Below are 27,236 nucleotides of genomic sequence, written 5' to 3'. Positions count from 1 at the left end.
TAAACAAATCATTAAGAGAAAATAGAAAGAATAATCATACCTGGAACTCTCTTAAAATTGTTGGTATGTTTGACTCAGTTGCTAGATTTGTCAGGATTTCCAACTATAATAGAAATTTCTTAGATTATAAATTGCGAAACTCCCTTAAAAGTCTTTATTTTTTTAGAACTACAGTACAAATAATCACATTTCCTCTCAGTTTTTTTCAAATGCGCTGTTGGAATTTTATGTCAAAAAAGATAAAAGATAAAAACAAACAAAATGTGTGGAAGCATATTTAAGGTGCTGGTAACACAATATCGTAACCCCTTTATTACTTTATTAAATCAGGCAGAGAAAAAAAAATCTGAACTGGAAGTTGTTTGTATTTAAAATATTATCCCAAGTGCATTTTTTGTTAAAAAAAGCCTTTAAAAAAGCCTTTAAAGTAATAACCTTTTAAGTGTTAGAATTTGAAAACAGGTATTTCAAGCCAACCCAAGCTACGGATTGACTTTCTTAGCTTGCTGACCTGTGAAGTTGAATGACTAAGGTAACTATTTGGCATTATTAGGCAACTTTGTGAGACTTTATGTAGGTGTGTGGTGAATGCCAAAACATCGCACAGGGCTGCTGTTTTGGCATGGGGAACATTTACTTGCTGGAATTTTAGGCCGTATATAGACAAATCACCTCTAACAAAATCATCTGCATTATTGCGAAGCAAAATTGTGGCGCACGTTTGCTATGCGAAGTATACCAAGAGAATTATTGAGATTCTCAAAATTTTGATAGAAAAATAATCATATAAAATCAGCATAGATATTTTTTCACAAGGAGTAGTTTGTTTTTTAGAACAATTAAGTTTTGACCTGTAATAAAAGTAAGCTAAACAATTGCCCGTATTTCCAGATTTTCCGTTTGCCGGAAGCAAAAGACTAGTAAGTAAAATTGAGCAATCAAACTGATTATAATAAGCTCTATTTCATGATTTTTTTTAATATAGTTTATACAAGTTTTACGTTGTATTCTTTTTATGGAGCAGAAGAAGAGTGAATTGTAGCTGGCTAAGTAAAGGTCCGGATGATCCAATATTAATTTTTTGCATTTTTTTGTCTTGGTTTGATGTAGGTATACTTAGCTCAAGTACTTTTTGGTGACTGAGGCCACCATCGAAAATATTTTTATCTATATCTATGTCTTTAATGTAAATAAGTCTAGCTACTGTAAGAGAGTCAAACTGAAAAAACCTAAAAATTTTTTTAATTAACAAGTGAAATTATGGTTGAAAAATTTTTGTACTGTGGCTAATAGCTTCTTTTCACTGATATATGTTCCAAACTAATGCTATAATATATAAATATATAATATAAGTATAATGCTATAAAATGCTATAAAACTATATTTCATCAAGATCAAAAGGTGCCTTCACCTGAAATATAAGTTTGGAATGGACTGGTCTACAAGCAACATAACGCCTGCATTATTTCGCTTTGTCGATTTGTGTAAAAAGTCTGAACATTATAAGCAACACGTGTCACGATAACACCTACAAAAACGTTGGTGGGTTTTTCTCAAATTTTTTCTATCTGCAAAAGTAAATAAATTTCCAAGACCAAAACAACTTAGTACCAACCAATCCTTTTTTCTGTTTTGAAAGACAACAGGTGCTTCATTTAATTTGTTAGATTATGCCCAAGTAAGTGTACTGGAAGTAACTTTGTGATAGCAAAACAATACAAAACATCATTATTATTTTGTAAATTTTAGATTTATAAAAAAAAGGATGATTAAAAGCATATTTGCAAAAAATGGATTATTCTTATTGTATTGTTCTTTCAAAATTGATGTTGCACCATTACAATCTGCTAAACCCACGCAATGAAATTTAAAGATTTCCTGAAGTTTAGATTTTATTTTTGTTATTTCACTAAACTTTATTGGCAAGTTGGAAAGTGCGACAAGCTTTTAGCTTGCCTACGCATAAAGAAAAGTTGCTCCGGTTGTTACGTGTTGTTGAGTTAATAGTTTTAGCCATCTTTGGAAACTGTCCCAAAAAGTCGTTATTTTGCCAAACTTTTTCCTTACCCATTGTAGCTGTGGATATAAATTGTAAATACTTTAAAAGATGGTTCTTCTAGCTAATGTGTGTGCAAAAAAAATATTCTCACCTTTAACTTTTTGATGTGTGTAGGATCACTAGCATGTACAAAAAATGATTTTAGGTACGAGTCGAACAACCCCTAAAACGTTTTAAACAAAGTATATTGTAACAGCAATTGTAATGGGTTAAAAAACAACTTTACACAAATTGTAAAATGCTACATATATACAATGGCGTACCTTACGCTGCAACGATATGGTAACAATGTTGCTTAAAACAATCGTTTGAACTTCTCTAAAAAAAAGTTGAAACTGGAAAACTTAAAAAAGAAGAACCAGCATCAGAAAAGATCTGTCTACTACTTCAAACTTTTATCTGTGAATGGCAAAAATATAATTATTGTAATTGTAGAAAAATTAAAGCCAAACTATCATGAATTCTTTGAAAAAATGGTTAAAAAAAGATTTAAAATGGTTACTAGTACATTAATCATGTGTTATGCCATTAACCATATTCTTACATTTTTCGGGGATAAAAAGGTTGTTTTTATCACCTATGCCATATGTCACCCATATTTTCAACAACAAATTAAAAAAATTAGAAAAATATACATTGATTGGCTGGAAAAATGAAAAATTTAGAAAGTCATATTTTTAAAAAAGTAATGACGTCATCGAATTTCTTGATGTCAAATCATTTCTTCCATTGCAATTTCCCAATTTCCACCTACTCATTACCTTAGCTCAGGACACAAAACCTATTCCAAATAGTCCTCTGAAACTTCAACATCCGATATCTTATATATACAAATATTTTTTCACGAATATTTTATTATAGTTTTCCCTTGAAGCCTAACAATTAACAAACTTCCTTCTAAAATGACCATAAACAATTTCAAGTTCACGTTTTGACACATATTGCACATACGATCAAGTCCTAATTTCGGTACAATATCTGTATCATTTTTTTAAACTGACCTTAATTACACAAATCATAACAAAACCAAAACCAAAATTGTTTTAAAAAACAGAGCAACCTGAAACTACTATTTAAAGTACCGAGTTGCTGTTAATTTTACCACAAGCATGTGTTTTTTACATGCGAATGTGAAACCAATCATGCTGTGTTATATGATTATAGATGAAAAAGTTATTTTTTAAGAAAAAGATTTCAAAGGGTTCAAAAAATAATGAAATGATTGTCATACAACTTAAATCACACGATTTAGATTAGAATGATTTCATTAAAAAGGTTTATTTTAAAAAAATAAAGTGAATGCTCCATCACCACAAGGCTATCAGAGAGGATACACTGTGTGCAATTTCTGCAATGTACTTGTTTATTCAAACTACAATTTGTATAAATAAAAGGTTGCATCAAAAATAGATTTTAACGAATGTTTGTAACACGCAACACACCTGTGACTTCTTAGCAGGCGAACAAGTGCTTTCACGACAATCCCAACTTCAGAGGCAGGGGCAATATGGTGATACACTTTAGCAATTGCCATAATAACCTAAAGTAAATGATGGAAGTATGACAATGCAAAATAAACAGATTAAAATGAACAGATTAATTAATTCAACATACTGCTGCATTTCTGCTTTGCAATAGTGGCTGACAAGAATGCAGCAATAATCTATGATCTGGATCCATGACATATACTTTTGGCTTTTCAGCGTCTTCATTTTCAGATTCATCACTATTTTCAGATTCAGAGCTTGGATAAAACTGTTGTGATTCAGGATTTCCAGCTTGCTAAATTTTAAATAAATAAAAAAAATCGAAAACATCTCTTTTAATCAGCCCCTTCATAAATTGTATAGGAGTTGAACTTTTATTTATTTATTTATTTAAATACAAAAATTAAACAAGTTGCTGTTTTAACATAATGCATACTTTTACAACAGGTGGATTGGCCCATCTTTAGTGGGTCAGCTTAATTTTGAACCAAGGTGGTTACTGGTTAGCTGTATTTTGCCTTAAAATATGTGGTTTTGGGAAAAACAGTAACTGATTTATATAATAAAGGGAAACTACACGCAAAGATTATTTTTTGATATATTGTCAAAACTGGCTGGTCTATTTCAAAAAATAAAAAAGTGCAACTTAATTATGTTTTAACCTCAATAAGAGCAATTTCTTTGCCAGCAATATGCCTTTTTTTAAAAGGAGGCGTAAAAACAAGAAGACCGAAAATAGTAACAAAAATGACGTTGCAAAGTGCAACACGTAGCAAACCGCAGCGAGAGGCCCGTCTTCAACTTTGACGTTTCAATAAAAACTGTATTAAAACCAGTATTAAAAATAGCCTTAGCAGCACTAAATAGTATGAAACATGAGTTCACACATTAGCTCACTCTTGCAAAGTAATATGTTTAGGTTTTTATTTGCACAAAACTAAAAAACAAAATTCCGCTAATGAGTTTTGAGAATAAATGATTATGAGTGAAAATAAAAGTAAATGTAAATTATACAATGATTTGATATATGCAAATACAAAGAAAACTTTTTTTTTTCGCATTTGCGTATAAATGGTATAACCACAAAAATCATCAAAATATTATCCTTACAACATTATTATGTTACAAAATTTTTAAGGGTGAATTTAAGTAAAAGGTACTTTGCTTAAATGATGGTGCTATTTATAAATGTATATGTAATGCAGATGAAAAAATAAAAAGGAAAATTAAAACACTATGCGCCTGTGACATTATCATATATTATATTTGTTATTGTAATTCTCTAATAATAATGCAGAAATTTAGTGTAAGGGCAATGGTGACATGAAATAAAAAATAAGTGAGGAACTATACCTTATTATTTTTTAAAATACTTCAATTAAAAAACAAGATTTATTATTATTGTCGAAACAACCTCCTTCATTTTTATTATTTTATATGTAATCTTTCAATTAAAAAAGTCGATACCATAGAGGAAAAAAGAAATAAAAACAAGGGAAAATAGCTTGTGTTTTACACTATTTTAAGTGGGAGGAGAATAACTTCCTGCATAAATATAACTTTCAAAATAGCCCAACCATATTCTGTATAATTTCGGGAAAACTTCTTGCTGCATAACCTTTTTTGTTTTTTGTTGTTTTTTCCGTTTTTGAGCATGCAAGTATTTTCATCTTTTCCTACATAGTTAACTTTAAAACAAGAGAACAAATTTATCCAAACATTTTTTTTGGTGAGATGAATTAATTTTCCCCTTTTCTTGACCAACAAGAAAATATTCGAAAGTCTCATGTGTTTCTATTGTCTCAGCGCACAAACATCTTTTATTCATGAATTAATTTGTTAAAGTATCTCCGATTTTGTAAGCGTGTATGCGAATGTTATTGTTCTACACACGAACGAGATGTATATCTTTTGTCTGAAAAAATCTAAAAAAAAGCGCAATAAAAAAAACAAATATTTCTGAGAAGAATCAAAACTTTTTTAGCACAATAAGAAGAATCAAAACTTTCTTAAGAACAATAACAAGAAGAATTAAAACTTTTTTAGCACAATGAGAAAAACAAATGTTTCTGAGAAGAATTAAAACTTTTTAACCCGATATTTTGTGATTGTTTACATCAAAACAATAACATGCATGTCTTAAATTCGAATAGTTTTTTGCATATACAAATTGTTAACACATGCCAGTATAGATAACTGCTAAATTCACTAATTTTTTTTAATAACGTTTTATTAACTCTATTTTGCTACGCTCAATGCCTATGATATTAAACATCTGCATGTCAAGTCAATGGAGATCCTATACCACTCGGAGCCATAGATATTAGCCATTACGTAACGCTAGCCCTTAAATTTCTATGGTATCCTGATAATCAGAAAAATAACTTTTGTTAAGATTATACTTAGAGGTAAAAACCCACTACACAACTTTATTTCATTTACTAAATTTTGGACATGTTAATATATGAGTTTTACCCTAAAATTTACCTAAAATGGCAATTTTTGGCGTGTTGTTATACGCATTATGTAAAAACAGGGAGGTGTGTTTATTACATACATTAATTACATCAGCTGGAATTAGTATATTTGTGGTACCCTTTCAGCAGAAGAAGAGTGAGTTGTGAAGTTCTGGATGATCTTCTATTTATTTTTACATTTTTTGCCTGGGTTTGATGATGCTAGCTAGCTAAATTACTTTTTGGTGACTAAGACCACCATAGAAAATTTGGATCATTAGCTAGCTATACAGTAAGAATAAAGCTTTTTTGCCAATCTGAAAAAAATTGCAAAAAAATTTCAATCCACAAGTACTAAGAAAAATCTTTCATTTTAAATTTTATTGTACAATTTTTGACAAAACCCACGAGATTCAGATTCTGGTTTGTTCTTAGAAATATTAACATCCTGTCCTTATACAGTTGTTCTTACAAAAAAAGCGTATTGTCCAGTAAAATTTCATAAAAATTTCTTAAACGTATACCAGAGCAGGTGATTTGAATCACTCAATTCAGACAAACAAAAATTATGCTGGTGAATTAATACGCTTTTACAAAAGTTAGTGTCAAATGATCCTATGTTTTTTCCTATCCTGACTAAAGCAGGGGGGCAGGGTGCTAACAGCCTCAAGGCATATATCCTCACAAACACTGTGGTTCTTGATAAACAAATTTTACTTGCAACTTGCGAGAATGCTTTCAAACCTTTTTTACTTTAATGACGCACTAAGTGCATCAAATTTGATCCAACCTAGAAAAACTTGTTAAAAGTTATTAAAACATATTCTACATACCTCACTTTAACCCTAGCCAACCTCCCCCTGACGTTTCTTTAAAAAAAATCCCTTTATTGCATGGCTGTGCTACTTACTGAGTTTTAATATTTATCTGTTAGACACCTACATGCCAAATTATTAGGTCCCATACTGGTTAGAAGCTTTGATATTGGATATAACTTAATCTTCTCCTAATAATGTCTACAAAATCTTTGTAATCAGGATTATCCTTTGAACTTGAAACTTACAACACAACTTTGTTTTATCATGTAAAATCCTTCTGTTCTGTTTGTCTGAATTCGAACTATGCATAAAAACAAAAAATTAACTTTTATTTTGGATTCAAAAATTCAAACGAAATGTAAAAATTTGCTCTAGAAGTAATTTTATGCAGAAGTAATTTTATGCAGAAGTAATTGCTGCTCTAGAACTAAAGTAATTTTATGCAGAAAGTGGTAGCAAAAAATCATTGCTACCATTTAGTTCCTTTTGTGAAATACTTTAGTGTGCCAAGTTTGATTTAATTTGTACAAGCATATAAAAAGTTAGGGAGGGGGAGTTAATCTGCCCTCCTCCTCCATGGTTATAATATGTTCGAAAAACACTGAACCGAATAGGGTTAGCAAACTTATGTTTCATATTTTGTATTGTGATTGCACACTCCAAATTTAAGCAAAACTTTTGTTACATCCAGCTTGAGAAAAATATTGGCAACAATATTTTTAACACCTTAGAAAGGCTCACATGCACAAATTTATAGCAGCTAAATGAACTGCTTAAAATAATTTTTTGAGGAGACAATTTCGATTCACAGTATACACGCCTATTTATAAAAATTTCAAAAATATAAGCAGGCTATTTCTCATTCTTATTTTTCTATCGATATATTTATCTGATTTTTTAAACAACTGGAAATATCAGAAAAGTGATGAAGGCTGCTAACAAAAAGCAAAACACGGTGCGAAGAGGGAGAATTATATAAATTTACCAGTGATTAATTTGAATAAGAATAATAAATTTTTTTTCTGTATGAAAAGTGCTGCAAAAATTTTGTTCTCGTTTCTGTCTGTCTCCTGATAAGTAAATAGGAAAAAATTGTATCACTTCCTAAAAACAAATTTTATTCTATTTTAAACTGTTCTTTGTTGTTTCTTCGTTTTATTTAAAAAGTTTTTCTCCAGTATTAAGAAAAATTCGAATTAAATTGGAACGATTGTAGCAAAACTCTTTAAAAAAATATCAAATGTTTTTGTGTTCCTGCTTTAATTTAAAATGCCATGAAATTTTACCTGTGGAAAGTCCTGTTTTGATAATTTCATACGCCAGTGTTTTTGTTATTTTTTACCAATAAATGAAGATTTTATGGTTTCGTAGAGCCCATCAAACATATCAACTTCACTATTATATAAGAGGGTGAGATATGGCCATGCTAGTTTTAGCTCATTGGTTGATTTTAATTCTGGGTTCGCACTGAGAAATTATTTTGTGTTTATTGGTACATTTGACATAATTGTTTACATCTAAACTTTAAAATACTTAAGGCAATTTAAACAAAATCTGAGGTCTGTACTCTTAAATGTACGTCAAACACTTCTTATATGGTCAGAAATTTGTGAATAGACGAGCTTTTATTTAAAAAAAGGTTTTTGGTGGCAATAAGTTTCAAACGTCAAATCTCCTTGTTAAAACCACATTTTTATTTCATTTTATATCTCACAAAAACCGCACAACATTTTTATGAGCCAAAGGTCAGTTGTTAAAAGAACATTTGATATTTTTTAAAAAATAATGTTTTGAGGGAACGATGTGATGATGGTTCGTGGTACACACACTTTTTTATAAGAATATCAAAATTTAAGCAGCGCCTGGTCATTATTTTATTTCTCTACTGTTTTTCATTTATGTCTATTTTTATAAACTTTTTTTTTTAACCCTTCCCGCCCCAGGCATTTTTTAACACATTATGATCCCAGGCGTTTTTAGTAAAAAAACACATTTTTCGTAAATTTCATAATATTAGTCTAATTAAACCTTAACAACTAATTTAAAGCATATACTATGTTTAAAATGCATGCAAGGTATTTCTCTTTTTTTAAAAAATGGTCATAAAGCATTATCTAAGTCCCGGTTCGACTACGGTAATAGACAATTCAGTAACAATTGTAAGTATATAAAAGGAAAGTTGGCAATCCGTCTATTAGCCATGCTTAGATTGTGCTTATTTGACCACAACCTATGCTTAGTTAGTGCTTTAGACCAGCAAATAAAAGGAATGCAAGAGGAACTTCTTATCAAATATATAAAACATAATTTTGAGATATATAAAACATAATGTATATACTAAAACGTTATCGGTTTCTCAGTTCTCTATTTGGACATCATTTGAATATATTTACAATGAAATCTTTATAATTATGATAAAGCATCCATTCTTGACATGACAGTTCTTGGAAATGGAGTAGAAATAGTAGTGTCTGTTGACCAATAAGACTTTAGTAAATTTTTTTTTACTATGCCAAAATAAAAAGTCAAAGCCAAGAAGCTTGACATTTTTTCAGTAGAGATTTCATTTACAGGCCATCTAGCCAGGTCTGAAGAGGGAGAAAGACCATCACCAGCTTTTTTAAGAAATTCATGAGCATAGCAATTAGTTTCAGTAGTTATATCATAAATAATTTCATTGGTGATAAACAGTTTGAAAAAATAAAGTTCGTCGGCATCCTCAGGAATATCAACATTTATTCGAGGATTTGCAGCAGAATGGGGCAACTCTTGCAACTTCTTGTCACCAGATTTCCATTGCCCCATGTTCCAACCAGGAGGGTTTGGTTCCTTTCTACAATCCTGGACAAAACATATTGGAACTTTTCACATTTTACATGTTTTTGCCCTGCTCACATCCCCTTCACCCTATTTCAATGTTGCAAGGCGCCTTATAACCAGTCGGCAGCCCGGCAACATTGAAATAGGGGGCAAGGGGGCCAAGAAGAGGATTTTCCTTAAAAAGTTCCAAATATTTTGTCCGGGATTGTCTGAGAGGAGAATATTAAGAAGACTTAAAATTTTTTGCAACCAAAAATTTTTGCGAAACTTTTTATACTTGAATTACTATCTTAAATTAACAACATGCTTGTCTTTATCGTTATAGTGCGTAAACACACAAAAAATAAAAAAATGGAGAACAAAAGAAAACCATACAAAGGAATGCCATCATCTCTCTAAAAGTACGTAAAATACCTTCACCAGGAGTAAAATTGGCATTGCAGAAATGAAAAGAAGGTATCCAGCCTATTCCAAAACGACATTGTTTAGGCATATGAAGGGTAACGTTGCGGTTGAGTTTGAGGACCGTTGCCATGGAAACAGGGGCAGGCCAAGGAAAGTTTGCGACAGGGATGCAAGATCGATACTGCACAACTTGACACAACTTCGCGAGACTCTTGGCACCTTTTCATCGCAGGATTTCCAGACGGCTAGTGGCTCTACTCATTTGAGCAACCGTACTGTTAGACGGGTGTTAAAGAAACACAAAATATGGTTTTTATCAGTGCAGGAAGAAAGGTATTCTTACCAGAGAGGATTTAACGAAAAGGCTAAAATTTGCCAAAAAATGTAAAAAATTGGCTCCAAATTTTTGGACAGACACTAAGTTATTAAGGTTAATTATCTTGTGTTGTGTTGAGTTGTTTTATACATGCCTTGCTAGTTGATTCAACTTATTGAAACTTAAAATTTTGTTGTGCACATCATGATATACCTGTGGGTAATTTTAGTGATATCTTTCTACCTTGATGGAACTGGCTGGGTGCATAAAACAAATCCATGCAAGGCAGCAAAAACAACAAGGACACAGATGTGGCGGAAAAGAGGTGAAGGTTTAAGCAGAGAGTGTACGGCTAAAGGAAAGGAGTGCAGTGGCGGTAGGATGGCTAAGTTCATGGTAGCGATTGCATATGGAAAAGGTGTAATTGAGTGTCATCAATATGAAGGTGGCCTCAGTGGTGAAAAGTGCGCACAGTTTTTCAGAGATCGCTTTCCAGTAATGTTTGAACGTGGAAATAACCAGCTCGGGAGACTGTTCCTTCAAGATGGAGACCCTTCACAAAACTCTTGTTTGTCGCGTGATGCTACGGATTCCTTCGGGTGCAGACTTTTTAAGATTCCACCTCATTCACCCGACCTTAACCCCGTTGAAAACGTCTTTCATTTGGTTGGTATCCAGCTTAAGAAACAGGCCTTGGAAAGAAGACTGGAGAAAGAAACCTATGTGCAATTCTGTCGTCGGGTAAAGAGAACACTTTTAAATTATCCTATCAGAATTATTGACAAAACAATTGCTTCCATGCCAAACCGTGTTGATGAGGTTATAAAAGGTAAAGGACGTCGTACCCGGTACTAACCTTGTGAAAGACCTTGTAAAATTGTTGAAGTTTTGGAGCACCGAGTAACCATCGAGTAACCATATACTGTTTACAGGTTTTAGCAAGATTTGATGAGTAACACGAGTAACCGTACTGTATATAAAGAATATATTCCTTTAATATAAAATATGGTTACTCGTGCTACTCGTCAATTTTGTTAAGAAATCCTCTAAACGACCTACGGTTACTCGATGGTTACTCAATGGTTACTCATTCACATTTTGTTTGTTGTTTTTGTAGGAAGGCATAGTAAACTATATATGTGTTTTATAATATAAATTGACTTGTTGTATGTGCAAATTACATGGTGTACACAACACCAATTGCTAAAACGTCTGAACAAAATAATAACATAAGCTCATTATAGTTTTAAAAGCCAAAAAAGTTTGTGTACAACATAATTCGTCTTAGGTAAAATGCCTCTGTGATAGGAGAACAGAACCAAAGTAACAATAAATACGTGGTTGTTATTCGTCACAACCCATAAATACAAGTTCGGCGAAACATCTACTGCAAGCTGCCAAATCTCTCTGTAGCAATGTTGGTATTTGAGCAAATAGGTGAAATGTTCGCCACCTTGCCTCCATCATTGCGTCTTCCCCGTCTTTGTTGTTACTTTTGCCAGAATATTTAATTGTGGAAATGCTTGTCGCAAATATCGGTATGTCATTTTGTATGCAAATGTCTTTGGAGTAATGTGTCTTTGGTGTTGAGAGATGGACAAGTTGTCCTTCTAGCAAGTTGAGGAATTCTTGCCATGGAATCATGTCTTGGTTCCAGTGCAAGTCATTTAGGAATATAAGTTCTTTCTTTTCGACACCAACAAAGGCGTATTTACTGCTTGAAGGATTTGAAAATGTGTCGTAAATCTGTGTCAACGGGGTCAACAGAAATGTCTTGCCACAATTTGCTGGACCGATTAGCAGTAAGTTTCGATTTTTGCTTCGACCGTACTCCAGCAAAATGCGGACTGCTTCTGCAAAGACATATGCATTAATCTTGTTGTTTTTCAAAATCTCTTTAGCCATACATAACCAGTCTTTGTTTTTGCAGGATGCTATGCGTGTGTTTTTGACACTGGCAGTGAGTCGCTCCATGCAAATTCTGCAATTGTCTGTGTAGTGTTTTGGGTGCTTTAGCCATTTTTCATGTTTTATTGATAAGTTCCCGATAAACGTGTTCTGGTGTGTTAGCAATAAAGTCTTTTAGATCATTTGATCCATCTGAGCCTTGTTCCTCTGCCAAAGCTAAAAGTTCAGTTTCACTTTCGATGTTGCATGTGCGAATGATATTGATAACCATTAATTTTGACAATTTTTGATTCTTTTTGCCTTTGCTTTTGCAAATACCGCCTTTATCTACAGGTGTAGATTCTCTACGCTTCCTCATCAAACTTTTGTTTGCACAGGACGTTGTCGGTGATGCCACCAGGTTAAGGTTTGGGTGTCCTACATTATGATAAACTTCAGGGTCCTCTTTTGTCACATATCTGTAAGCACTCATGTAGTTTTGGTGGCCATCACTAAAGTGAACGCTAATCCCAAAGTTTGCGATTAGGTACTGTTTCGCCCCATACCAGCGCTTGTTTCCACTTAGCTTTAAACACATGTGGAAATGGTAACCGGTCTCTGCATGAAGCTCCTTACTAACTGCCCACTGCACAGGTTGCACTGAGCTTTCTTTCCTAGGATCGAATGCCTCAATAACTACCTCCCCGAACCTTTCTCTGTAAGCACATTTCTTTTCATCAACTTGACTGTAAGTAATCAAATATACTTTTCGTATTGCTCTGATGGCTAAACCAACTTCAAAGTTCTTGTCAACACTCATTTTTAACTTTTTTTTTTCTAAATTACAAGATTAGCACTTTTAGCACAGGTCTTTTGGTCTTGTTTTTGTTCCTTTACGTGCACAGTTATGTAAATCACAGCTATGTGCTGTGATTTACGGCCTAAATTTGAGTAAAAAATTTTTGGTTGGCCAATTATCACAATTTCCTGTTCATTTTTTTGCTCAGACAATCCCGGACAAAATATATTGGAACTTTTCACATTTTACATGTTTTTGCCCTGCTCACATCCCCTCCCCCCTATTTCAATGTTGCAAGGTGCCTTATAACCAGTGGGCAGCCCGGCAACATTGAAATAGGGGGCAAGGGGGCCAAGAAGAGGATTTTCCTCAAAAGTTCCAAATATTTTGTCCGGGATTGTAGCTTTCTTCAAACTAGGTTCTGTCAATTCATCATTATCAGTTGAACTTTTATTAACACATTCTTCCACACCATCAGAAATTCCCAAAAAATCTTCGTCTTCACTATCACTCTGGCAAAATAATCTGTTAATTGGATCATCACTTGCTACTACATCCTCATCGTTATCCTCTTCAAGGTTTAGTTCATTAATAGAGAGGCCAAATGATGCATTAATGCTGCTAAAAGGCGAAGATCCAGAGCCACAGCATGCGCTAAATCCAGTCGCCATCTTTGTTTTAATTTTGAAAAGCAAATCTGCATAAGTTACGGTAGCCAAATTTAAAAATCGTCAGATCGGGCGCAAACGAGATAGAAATTATTCTAGTGTTAAAAAAAATCGATCTTGTTAGTTTTAAAGATACAGGGCGGCCGCGTGGGTCATCCAAAGTGGTCCTAGTGAAACCCCTGACCTGTCCGGGATCAGGATTTTTCCGGGAACGGGACGGGAAGGGTTAAACTGAAACAGCAGTAAAAAAATCAGATTCTTATAAATAATAAAAAAAGGGGCAACGGTGATAAGAATATGCTTTATTAGAAAACCAGGCTGAAATTTTTGGTAAACACAATAGGTCTATTGTTTAAACAACAGAGAAATAAGAATAATGAGAAGCCTCGTTAGAATACATAAAGCAAGTAAAAGATCTTAAATTGAATATATGGCGTGGTAATTCACTCCGTCTATACCTTAGGTTGACTGGTTTAAAGAAGGGAAGCTGGGAAATTTAAGACTTGTTGCACCAAATCAATGGTCTGGACGTTGTATAGTATTTTAAAGAATTAAAAAAATTAACACTTTGCACTCGCAAAATGATTATCCACTTGGGAAGCGATTGTCCCTTATCAACGGGAACATAAATCCATTTTTTAGTTAGGTAAAAATACCTTTTGCAAAACCAAAGTAATGTTAATGTATACTTTCAGAACCTTGTAATCCATTCACAGAAACTATGGCAGCAAAAGCAATAATAATTATTAAATTTATTCATTTTAAAATAAGTTTTGCAAGTCAATTAAATTGTCTTCTGTCTTCTGTTCAACAGAAACGTCATTCTTTTTTATTATGTACACAGTTACTTTACTGCATTTTAAAAATGCTGAGATGGGCGTTTACATTAAATATTCAGAAATTAGCTCTGTCACGATAGCTCAGTTGGTTAGCATGTTCACTTTGATGTAATGTTCTGCTGCAGTGCTGGTTCGAGTCTCCCTAGTTTTTCCAAAATAAAACCTTTTTGTTGAAGTTGCAACTGCAATTTGGAACATTGATAGTTAGTTAATTACGAGTTGGAAACTAATACTATCCTTGCAGGCGAGAGTTTAAAGTACAAACTTTTATTACTTATTGAGTAGTACAAAATTTCCACTTTACCAGTAATTTTAAACGTTACTACCAGTAGTCCTATTGTCTTACTACCGATCATAATGGTAAAATAATACCAGTATTATAGAATAGAAAGTTTCTTTTAAGCTGCTGAAAAAAATATATATACTAGCAGTAGTAGAACTTAAATACCAAAAAAGTATTTGAAAACAACAACAAAAAAAAAACATACCATATTCTTGTTAGGATCAAGAAACTGTGTTCTAGAGTATCGCACTAGCATATTAATAACAGCCACTTGTCCCCATTCATCAATATCAATTAACATGTTGCACAGTTTTCGATAATTTTTGTGGATGAGGTCTATTCTTTCTGGACACACTTCTTCAAAAGCTATCACAGTGCTGCCTGCAACAAGCTAAGAGTAGAAAAAAGATTTGCTTGATATCGTTTATGTTGTTTAATCACTTTTTTGTTCACACTCAAGGTAAGAAAATAAACATCTTTTTAACCTTTACCCTTATGATCGTGTTTATCCTTATGATCGTGAAGGGTGAGAATAAGCAGTGTGATTATGTTATTTAGAGCGTCCGATGTGAGTACTCAGGGCTTCGTAAATTGCATGCACGGTGACGAACGTGCACCCAAAGTGAATAAATCTCCTTATTATAAAAATTTTGATTTGTTAAAAAAACAATGAAATATACTTATGTGTGACGTTTTTCGTTAAAAAATGATTAAGCCCGCATGGTCGCTGATAAAGTTTCTAGTGCTTTCTTCTTCACAAAAATGGCAGGCAACAAAAGTTATACCACCCAAAAGACGACGTTTCCAAGAAGTGGAGGACATCGATAGTGATTCATTATGCATAACTAGCAACAGTGAGGACGATAATAAGTGAAAAATAATTTTTTTCTAGGAACCTTTGTTCTAACAGTGCATAAAGTGCTTTCACACATAAAGTGTGTTTATGAATCTTGTTTATTGTCCACAACAGTATTATTGCTTTTGTTTTTCCCCCATCTCAAAATGAACTAAAAATGTTTTCATGAACCGATCATAAGAGAATATATAATATATAACGTTAAAGGGGAATTAAGCCTCAAACTTAAATAGCATTATTTCGGTTAACATTATGTTCGTTTCCCAAATTCTGGTCAAAATTTTGAAAAATAAATATTATTTGGATTGATTTTAATATAAAAGTTACCCCTTCTATGAGCGAACGGTAAGCGCCATTTAAATTTTTTGAGGCCACGGCTGATTCTGGAGACTGTTATATCGTGACGTATATTACGCTGAAGAAGCATAAGCTTGCGCTGAGCGAAAGCAGTGAGATATGGAAAATTCAAGCTCCTGCTCTGACTCTCCTATTTCAGAAGTAGAATATTCAAGTGACTCTAGCGAAACGTCAGTAACAGGATGTTACATGAATGAGCCTGAATACTCCAAAGCAGAACTTGAAAAAGTGACTTATAAATCTAGTGATAGCGAAGAAGAAGACGAATTGAATTCAAGCAGACTTGAAAATTTGCATTGGTGTACTTGTACATGTTGCGTTATTTATAATTGCTTCACTCTTGTGGAATGCAAGTGTTGCCAAGAATTTTTCAATTTATTGAAGGACAAGTTGAATGATAACAAGTGCATCACGATGCACAAGGATTTTGAAATTTTATGTTTGAACCGTGTTAATGTTATTTCTTTTTTTAAACAATCTGGGTGAAAATGATCTTCGCATAACACAGCGTCTTTACCAAATTTCAACGTATTGATGTTCACATCGGCACGACCCATGTTGTTTATCCATCTCAAACAACGCAACTTTTCTTCGTTACTGTTCGGTCGAGGAATCATAAAAAAAGACTTCTTCACCTCTCCTTTCCCAGTACTATTTCTACAGCCATAAATTTTACAAGTAGGCATCGTTTTTGGAAGAAAGATAACATCAACAAATACGCTGTTACGTTTGTTCACATTGTGTAAACAACTTTAAAAAAGATGAAGAGATCAAAAAATTGAAATGAGCGTAAGATACGTCATAGATCTCCATCGCAGATTTTTTATGATTTAAACATGGCGATTACTGTTGTCAACTTTTATGCTAGAAAAGGGATGTAAATTCAAAGAATTTCAATTTTTTTTATATATCATCAAAATAAGTAGGGTTTGTAAAAGATATTTCCGGAGAAAAAAAATTTGGGCTTAATTCCCCTTTAATGTCCTTGAACAAACTTTGAATCCAGGTTTAGTATGCCCTCTTGCTTCAAAAGCTCTCTTTGCGCAAATTTTCTTTAGGTTTCTATATAAATAAAAACTTGCGAAGCACTGGGAACGACTTCAGTCTTCAAAAGTATAACGATGTGCTATCTAAAAACCAGAGTTGAACTGACGCAAGCTTGGTAAAATACAAGTTTTCAAGGAGCATTTGGAAAGTGCCCTGAGCTTTAGTTTATGAAAAATGAACATGTATATCATCAACTACATCCCATAAGCAGCTCATATTAAGTGTACGGAATACACCACGGGAAGGTAGGTCAATAGGACTTGTATTCCATACCTGAAAATTGGGAAAGGCCGAAATCGATTATATAAAGCTTCTGACTAACCTTTTTTGTTAGGGAAATTTCTAAAAAAAGGATGCACAATTTACGCGCACGCCGATGAAATCACGGGCACGAAAATTGTCATGCACGACCGTGTATGTAATTTTATGTCACGTACATGTAAACCAGCCAAAAATGTAACAAAAAAGTTAAGAAATTGACATTCTTGAGCATAAGTAAGTTGGCCCTAATGACAACACATGAAGTATTCAGTTCCATTTTGAGCTTCAACTGCATCAACAAAAGCTTTGAAGCCTGAGCACATGCTCAGAAAATTTCTGATCAAATGATATTGACATTATCCTTTCCAGTCAAATGCTGATTGATCTCAACCTGGCTATAAAGCTTTGGTAATATTGGTTATTTACTCCATCTCTTTAATAATGTCTGTCTGTCTGTCCACGAAAGACGGATCCTGTTACTAAAATTATATATTTAAATTTTTTGTTGCAGGAAACTGTATTTAGCTACTTTCATTTATTATTCATTATTCATTTATTAGCCAGAGTTAGCTAACAACAGCCACAACCCTACGAGAGTAAAAATGAGATTAGTGATTATAACATAAATACAAATAAATACAAATAAAGTTGGCTAGGAGAAAAGGCTCTTATACTCAAGAAAAACCTGAGAAAATAGTAATAAATAAGGATAGTTATCTTACTTTAGGATCTCAAAATCTTTGTTTGTAGCAAAAATCTTAAAGACCAATTTGTTTGCTTCGATAGTCTTGCTAAATTATAGCTTACCTTTTCTGTCATTTGTCAAAAAAGTGAAAATGCTGATGTGATAATTAATGCGTGCAAAATTAATTTAACCATAAAAAATTTTTAAGGCTTGCTAATTGGTTAACACATTCAGAAGGTGGTCACAAATCCTTTCCACAGAAAAGAGGATTATAGGAGATTTTAAGGGATATTTTCGCCACCCTGCTACTAGAAATTAAGTGTTGAATAAAAGGTTGAGCATTGAACTGCAGGTAAACCGTGTCACATACCCAGAACAAGTTTTTGCTAAAGTTCAAAAATTAATTGTGAGTGATCCTGGGATGAGTGATCCTGGGATGAGTGATCCTGGGATGAGTGATCCTGGGATGAGTGATCCTGGGATGAGTGATCCTGGGATGAGTGATCCTGGGATGAGTGATCCTGGGATGAGTGATCCTGGGATGAGTGATCCTGGGATGAGTGATCCTGGGATGAGTGATCCTGGGATGAGTGATCCTGGGATGAGTGATCCTGGGATGAGTGCTTAGTAAATCCCGCCAAACATCTGCAATTCTATTTTGGAGAATAAGCTTTCGTTTAATTTAAATAAAACGGATCCTACAGTCTGCTGTTAAAAAAAATTATTGTGGGTAAGGTCAACACAGTTAACCCCTTAGACTTTCGCTTTTTATACTGCAGTGTAAGGTGTAGATACCTTCTATTTGGCTACTTTCAATTTTTAGGCAGACATAGCTAACACTTAGATAGCCACAATTTCAGTTGCACTTGAGTAAAAATCAGATTGGCAAAGATAACACCATTATAATTTGCCTAGGAAAAAATATAAAATGACACAGTTTTTTTTTCTAGTGTACTATTTCTTAAAAATCTTAAGCATAACTACTTTACAGTTTTATTTTTTTTTTAAATATAATCCTTTTTAACTAAGGAGAAAATGAAACCTGAAAACACTTAGTTGACACATTACATATGCTAAATTTTCCAATATTTTTAACAACAGGAATAAAATCATGGTAAAGTTTTAATTTCTTTAAAATTAAAAAAAAAAAGATTGAAAACTGTATTTATTTATTTGCAGCATGTGCATCGTTTATGTTATAGTGCAGGAATTTTTAAACACCTTGACTATGTGTGGGCAAAGTAGTGATTGTAGGAGTAAAGGATTAATTCCAATCCAATCAACACTCAACAATTTCAAAGTGTAACTGTGTAAGGCCATTTTTTAATATCTTGATTATAATAGCCGTATTCCATCTGTCTGTCTCTGCGCAACATGGCGTCGCAAGTAGCGAGACATACCCGCGGCCCTGCAGCTTTATTTTGGATCCACGGCAGACTCCGTTTTTACCGGCTTTGGTTTGATCGTTAACGCGTAAAACCAATCATGAGGGTTGATTTTCTCTACTGACCAATTCAAGTGCTTCACGGCCTCAACATGCCAACGGAGGAAACATGCTACCCCTACAAAGGTCATTTTGGTTTGGAAGTGATGGTTTGAAATTTGTATGTCTCCTTTTGATCCTTTTTTCTTCTGAGTACTTTAGTAGTAGGATTATTTAGTTTCTGTGTGTTTCTATTCTTTTTAAGTTTTTTCGGTTTGGTATATTGTTATTTATTTTTATGTTGAAGTTGGGTCTACCTAGCTAGCTCCTTTTAGCTACCTCTGGCTAAAAAGTGAAAGTAGCTAAATGCAGTTTGGCTGCAACACAATTCTTAATTCTTATGCTAAATGCAGTTAGGCAGCTACCAATTTTATTACTGCTATGAAATCTTATGCTGAAAAAAAAATTGCTGAGTATATATTTTTTTAACTGAACTTGATAAAAATGGTGTTACGCCTTACTCATGTGCGACACAGTCTACCTGTACTTAGCGCTTTGTCCGGTGTTAACTACTGGCTGTTTCCTGTGTTTCTGTTTAACTGAAGTTGTGATAACGTTTTTTAGAGAAAAAAGTACACATTGTTTATCATTACTAAGCGCTCAGCTTAACATTTTTTGAACTTTTCCTCGGAAACATTCCCCGAAAAATAAAGAAGATTGGCCAGTTGCTTTCACTATGAAGGGGTAACAATGAATTGTAATCTAAGTTGCCGAAAGTTATTTTTCGAATAATATATTACACCGGAAACACCATAAAGTTGTGTGCACTTCACTTGATTTTCTACACACTATATGGCTGTAGTAAATCGCTTTACCTCCTGAATGTGTGGCACAGTTGACGGTTCTTATTAATCACTCAATCTGGTGTTTAATGCTGGGTAACAGCCACTTGTGGCTTAACCCGGCGTTTCAACAGAGTGTATCCTGTGTTTTGTAAACCAAGGCTGCAATAGTTTTTTTTGAATAGGGTCTTATGCCTAAACGCATGTGCCGTACCGTTTACCTGTACTAAGCGCTCAGTCCAGTGTCACAATTAATTTGTTAACCTTTACTGAAACTTATTTCGCAGAATAAAATAAAATTGACCAATTGTTTTTCCTATAACGGGGTAACAAATGGTTGTAAATTGTGTTTTTATTTTAGCTAAAGTTGCAGTAGGGTTATATTTTCAAAAATACACTACAGCCGAAACACTATAGTGTTGTGTGCACTTTACTCGATTAACGACATACTGCATACCTGTACTAAAGTGCTCCACCTGACCGTGTGGCACAGTTTACGGCTCTTATTAAGCGCTCCACATAGTGTTCAACGGCGGGTCACACCTTGACTTGTGACTTACCCCTACATCTATTATTCTATATTATAATACACGTATACGTCTGTCTGTCACACAAAATAGTAGCTTAGCTGCGCAAGTAGCACGCAATGCGGTATAAAAAGGACGGGCAAACTTGTGGATTTTCCACGGGCTAATGACTAGTTATGTCACAAAAATAACAATTAAACTTACTGTTGTCTTATCTTGTAACAATTTCTCAATGATCTCCACTAGTGCATCCTTTTGTTCTGCATCCAAACTTAAAATGACAACGGGATTATTATTTTTATCCTTGCAATACATCAAAAATGCTAGCAGTAACAACATTAAACATACCAGTAAAGCTTTGGGATTGCATTAGCAGCAGTCTTGCGAACATAGGGTGACATATCAGTGACTGCTTCTTTTAACGACAACATCATGATTGGAACAATTACAGGAACACGAATACTTGACAAAACTCTTAAAGCACTTGCACGAATTAGTTGGTTTGGATCCTTTTATTTAGTAAACGAAAGTAAAATTTTTTCACAACATTAATTGAACTACTAAGCTAAAAAAAACTATTTTATGATTGGTAGCTATGATTAAATGCTGAAAGCTCAAATAATTTTTAAAGGAGATACCTTTAAGCCCCTTTGAAAGGTTGCGATTGATAATAAAGCAAGGTCTTGTTGTTCTTCAGCATATCGCACCAGGTACACATACACTAGCTTCTTTATCTAAATATTGTTTTTGTTTATTCTGACAAAAGTAAAGAATTAAGAAACAGATACAGAATGCCGGCATTCTTTTTGCCTCATAGGTTGGACGGGGTATATTAATGACCCTCTTCCAATCTGATCTAGACTGTGTTAGATCTAAACTCAACTTCCTCTGTATCAAGTCTGTCCTTATAACCTCCTGCCAAGTCTTTCTCGGTCTGCCTCTGAGCTTTACTTCAGGAACTATTAAGTCTCTACACTTTCTTACCCAATTGTTTTTGTTTATTCTGACAAAAGTAAAGAATTAAGAAACAGATACAGAATGCCGGCATTCTTTTTGCCTCATAGGTTGGACGGGGTATATTAATGACCCTCTTCCAATCTGATCTAGACTGTGTTAGATCTAAACTCAACTTCCTCTGTATCAAGTCTGTCCTTATAACCTCCTGCCAAGTCTTTCTCGGTCTGCCTCTGAGCTTTACTTCAGGAACTATTAAGTCTCTACACTTTCTTACCCAATTATCCCCCTACATTTTTTCCAAGTGCCCCAGCCAATTCAATCTTCTTATCTGGATAACATCTTTAAATCTATGGATACTTAGCCTGCTTGTTAGCTCATCTGAACACTTTCTGTCTCTCAGACTGGCGTTACACATCCACCTAACCATTCTCATATCATTCCTTTCTAAACGGATCTTCCTGCTTCATTGCCCATGTCTCACTACAGCCCTTAAAATTAGAACTTTTTTACGTCGGCAATAAAACTGCCGACGTGAGATACATTTCAACTGATTTGCGAAAACATTTTTTTTGTAGTAAAATTTTTCAGCTGGCAAAAACTTTGTCATTCACCTTGTATTGGGGCTAGATCTCACATAAATTCGATGTATTGATCTCCTAAGACGATGACAAATGAAAACGGAGTACAAGTCCCATTGACCTACCTTTCCGATGCTGTACTTCGGTAAGTTAATAGTTCACTCCTAACTGGCATTCTATGTTTCGAGATGAACTCATTAGGAAGTACGTTGTGCACGTGCTATTTACGAACTGAAGGTCAGGGTATCATTAAGTTGTATATTGCAGAAGTCGCTGGTGACATGCTTCGACAATGCTTCTCACCGGCACAGTTCACCATGAAGCAGAACTGTACAGGAGATTTATAGTCTTCACAGAACATCTCTCCTCACAAAACCAAGGGCAGGGCTGACTTATTGCCTGCTGTGTTGTGTGGAAGACAGAACTGTCAGACTTCTTTTTAATACGATATACAATTTTTAAATTATTATTAAATTATTATTATTACTAAACATATTTGATTTCTCTTTCCCCTTTTAAAAAGATTTAAACTTGATTTAACATGATTTTTCCTTGGTATTACATCACCAGAACATTCGTCCGAAAGCTGTATTAAGGTACAGGACACCTAACCTCTCCCATGTTCTGGTTATATTTAACTTGCATGGGTGCGCACTCTTCTCGCAGTATTCTCTGTGACGATGAAAGTCGGACTGACTTGTGGCATGGTTCCAAATGGTCTTCCGTCTTTCGTTCGAGTCTCAGTGAAATGCACCAGCCAAGCAAAAGAGTGTCAGCATGAAGGAAAGGGGCCGACTTTAATGTTCTCTATGCCTTACTCTCTTCATAATAACACCGACCGTTTTTGATCGTAGCATTCATTCAAATTTCACAACTAAATTACTACGGTATTTTCGTATTTTACGTCGGCAATTACGTCGGCAGTGCCGAATGCCGACGCTAATTTTAAGGGCTGCACTACCGTACAACATAACACTTCTTACACAGGCCTCATACAACCTACCTTTTAACTAAATTGACAAGACTCTGCTAGTCAACAAAGGAAGTAACTCTCTGAACTTTTTCCAAGCAGAACCTATCCTGTAAGTAACACTTCTTCCAACACCCCCTTCACTGCCCAACATATCACCAAAGCAACAGAAACTATCTCTAACAAGCCACTGTTGTACATCATTAAAGCTGGAAATACTTCATTCTCTATAATCTCACCTTTGCAACGCTTGCATACAAACTGGATATCAGCTCTTAACCTTCTACCAATACTACTGCGCTTCTTATGTACCCAATGCTTGCAAGTCTGACAAAAAATTGAGTTACTACCAACCCCTTTCCTGCAAACTCCACAAGGCCACTTACCAACTACAAAGTCACACTTGTCTGCAATGCTACTAATCATGACTTAAGACTTTGCTGTGTTCACCCTTAGCTCTTTCCTTCTAGTCCTTTCTTCCACTTCTTAAACTTTTCAACTAATCCTTCCATCGACTCTGCTATGAGAACCAAATCATCTGCATACAGTACCGCTATCAGGAAGCCTAACATCGTGTATCGTGTATCATGCGCGACACCCACGATCCATCAATTCTTTCTCTAAGTAACTTATCAACCACTCTTTCAACAACTTTTATTACTTGATCAACCAACTTCAAACCTCTATAGTTACCTTCTTACCACCCTGGCCCTTAAAACAATTCACTATTACACTTCACTCACTCGGAATAGCACCATCCTTTATAATCTGATTAGCAAGACTTGTAATAAGCTCAACTCCAATATATCCAGATGCTTTTACCATCTCTGCAACAATACCTGATACTCCTGCAGCCTTGCCAATCTTCAATTTCCTAATAGCCTCCACTACCCATTCTGTCTTGATCTGCATAGCTTGCCCTTCTACAACATCATCATCAGGCAAATTATTCTCATCCCAATCAAACTCAGTGTTAATCAACCTCTGATAATAATTCTTCCAAGCTACCCTTTTCTCCTCCTCTGTGCTAGCCAAAACACCTTCATCATTATAATTAATGTAAAATAATATAATTAATGAGCAACAGCTCATAATTTAAAAGATAAAATTTCACCTCTATGTTCTTTGAGACAACGTTCTTGACCACGGCAGGAAAAAGTTCTGACACATCTTTTCCTGATGCCATCATCTAAAAGTTTAAGAGTAAACAATGTTTATATCCTTGCTTTTCGGAAATAAAGAAAGAATAAAACAGATCTGATAAGCTCTGAAGAAAATAAGAAAAAGACTTTTGCCCAACAGGTGTTTCAACTTGCTTCAAACGTTGACATTTATACATTTAATTAATTCTATCATTATTGAGTTTTTATTTACTAGAAATAGCTTTCTCTTGTAAATAAGAAAATCATTAAAAGTTAAAAAAACTTGTGATGACAATTATTTGCCCATGCTTAAAATGCTGAATTTCAAGGGCTGTTATTTTAAACATGTAAAAGTGGGGACTCTTTTTGCAAACAAAACAATTGTTACTAAACAATTTTGAATAACATTTTCCATTTTTTTTTAGAAAGAATTTGTGATCCATCAAACAGTAGCAAATACACTCTAGATATGTTGATTTTGACTACCGTATTTTCTCTAATAAAAGACCCTCTCTAATACTGGACCCACTTTCAAATTGTAACTGCCCATGGAGGTCCTTGAAAGACTAATTTTAGAACCCATTCAAAATTGATCCAAATTAATAGTAGACCTGTCTTATATTAAAAACATCATAATTAAAGTCGTTAATTTACAACGTCATTGAATCATTTAACAGCTATTTCCCAATCAAAACATATTCCTGAATTTTTTAATCCAATAAAATAATGAATGGAATTATACATATATATAGATATACTAAACATATACTAAAATGAGAGTCAGGACGAACAGACCATAGGTTAATTATCGTAAACAGTTGAAGTTATCAAATCCTAAATTTTTTCCCGGTCACCTTGGGGTGGGAAAATACAACTGAACTCAAGTCAAAAAGCTATTCTGTCTATAATACCATAAATTACAGAAACGGTAAGGTAAAAAAAAGGGTTTTTAATTGTTAATTTAAAATATGAGAAACTCTTCTTCCTAACAGTAAGGATGTACAGACACTGGATAACAAGTCCTATTTTTCACTTTTGCTTTTTATTTCTTCAAAAAAAGTCTGAATAGCTTGATCGGGACCAATTTTTTATATAGAGTGATAGCAAAAGAAAAAAAGTTTGTGATATCAATTTTTTTAATTCATTTCCCCTCCTAAACCTCATTCTAGGTATAATAGACCCTTCCTGCAGACGGTATTTGCAACATACTTTGCATGGTAATATCACACATCACACAGCCATTATGATACCATAGACCATATGTAGTTAGAATATGTTTAATATGTTTAATAAACAAAATTCATGTGAAAATTTTGCCTTTACGGAAGTTGAAAAGTATATCATTTTGGCAACTGTGAAAGAATAAAATTAACAATATATTTAATTCATTCTCGCTTCTATAGATTGTTGTTTTTGTTTTCAGCCAATAAATTAATTTATAAATTTCAAACAGCCCCTGCGTACGTATAACACCTATTTAAGGAGCACCACTTTTTATCCTAATTACTTCAATGATCTTTGCGAGTGATTTAAAAAAATCTTCAAAATAAAATAATACAGTAACTTTTTTCTCATGACTACGAGTTCATTGTTAAACTTATAAATCACGCAAACACTATTGTTATTAAAAATGTTTTACGCATATGTTTTTTTATATTTTAAAAATATCATCTTTTTCAACATTTTATTTAATACTTTTTATAACAAAACATTATGTAAAAGATTTTTAAAATTGCCCACGGAACTATTGTTGTTGTTAAAAAAAGGTTTAAATTTCCCGTGAAGAAGCTTTATTAGCCTTCTACGATACGGTAACTTTTTACTGTTATCAGGTCCCCGTTTTAGTAGCTTTCCATGAAACTATGGCAACGTTTTAGTGCAGCAAAAGTTCATTTCTAGCATAACAAAAGCAGCAAACATGTATCTTAATTTTACAGTTCCTCATGCAAGTCTTTTCAAATTGGCACCATGGTTATTTACGTAGGTAAAGTTATACAAAAACAGATTGTTTTAAAGCAATGTATGTAACAAACGATGTATGTATATCGTCTTTTACAAATATAAGATATTCTTGTTGAAGCAAAAGTATTAAGCTTTCTTTAATTACTTCATGGTACAAATAATATAAATTTTTATTGCTGTTGTTTATCAATTCTATAGACTCTGCGGTGAAAGTATTCTCCAGATCGTGATTGCAGGTTATTTTTGTTTTAGCAATAAGGTTCTTTGATCTATTCAACTTTTTAGTGATGTAATTATGTTCTTGTATGCAGAAGCTTTTATCCAGACTGCACTGTAATTCTTGCAGGCCAGATATACTCTTTTAATACTCAAGGGAAGTAGATTTAAAGACTATAATTTTTATGTGATAAGCCTGAAATGCCTTTACCCTCATTGGCTTAATAGTGAGCAATTCTAAAAAGGTACTTAAAGGAGAACTAACAATTGATAAAATGTTGTATTTAAAAAGTGTGAATATGACCCGTGTTAATTTTTTATATTTATTTTCAAGCAATTTAAGGTCAAAGTAGTCATGACAGTGTCGATTGGGACATTCTGTTCAGTAAAATACTAACTTGTGTGACATAAGTCCAAGGAAATGTAAACAAGCGCATTCCCAATGAACAAAGTGAGGGAATGTTATCTTCTTCAGAATAGAATGATGTTTCTTTGTTATAAATATAGTTTAGGGTTTTAGACATGAGTTATCACTTAAAAAAAAATATTAGAGATGTGTATTTAAATTTATCATGA

The 27,236-nt window shown here is 33.7% G+C and overlaps 1 protein-coding gene across 1 annotated transcript in view; it reads right to left on the bottom strand.

Annotated features, from left to right (window-relative positions):
* LOC130649993 (AP-3 complex subunit beta-2-like) overlaps positions 1 to 27,236 on the bottom strand; it is a 38,246-nt gene that overhangs the window by 5,329 nt on the left and 5,681 nt on the right. Inside the window, exons 3-12 of the mRNA XM_057456025.1 lie at positions 24,455 to 24,529; positions 21,474 to 21,569; positions 21,184 to 21,344; positions 21,040 to 21,106; positions 15,043 to 15,228; positions 3,674 to 3,841; positions 3,502 to 3,599; positions 2,323 to 2,377; positions 2,151 to 2,222; positions 41 to 103 (exon numbers count right to left, since the gene is read on the bottom strand). Coding sequence (XP_057312008.1) covers positions 41 to 103; positions 2,151 to 2,222; positions 2,323 to 2,377; positions 3,502 to 3,599; positions 3,674 to 3,841; positions 15,043 to 15,228; positions 21,040 to 21,106; positions 21,184 to 21,344; positions 21,474 to 21,569; positions 24,455 to 24,529 — 1,041 coding nt within the window. The remainder of the gene's footprint in view (positions 1 to 40; positions 104 to 2,150; positions 2,223 to 2,322; positions 2,378 to 3,501; positions 3,600 to 3,673; positions 3,842 to 15,042; positions 15,229 to 21,039; positions 21,107 to 21,183; positions 21,345 to 21,473; positions 21,570 to 24,454; positions 24,530 to 27,236) is intronic.

The sequence above is a fragment of the Hydractinia symbiolongicarpus genome, chromosome 1, assembly GCF_029227915.1.
Source record: "Hydractinia symbiolongicarpus strain clone_291-10 chromosome 1, HSymV2.1, whole genome shotgun sequence".
NCBI classification, from domain to species: domain Eukaryota; kingdom Metazoa; phylum Cnidaria; class Hydrozoa; order Anthoathecata; family Hydractiniidae; genus Hydractinia; species Hydractinia symbiolongicarpus.
This window is presented reverse-complemented; position numbering and strand designations above follow the sequence as displayed.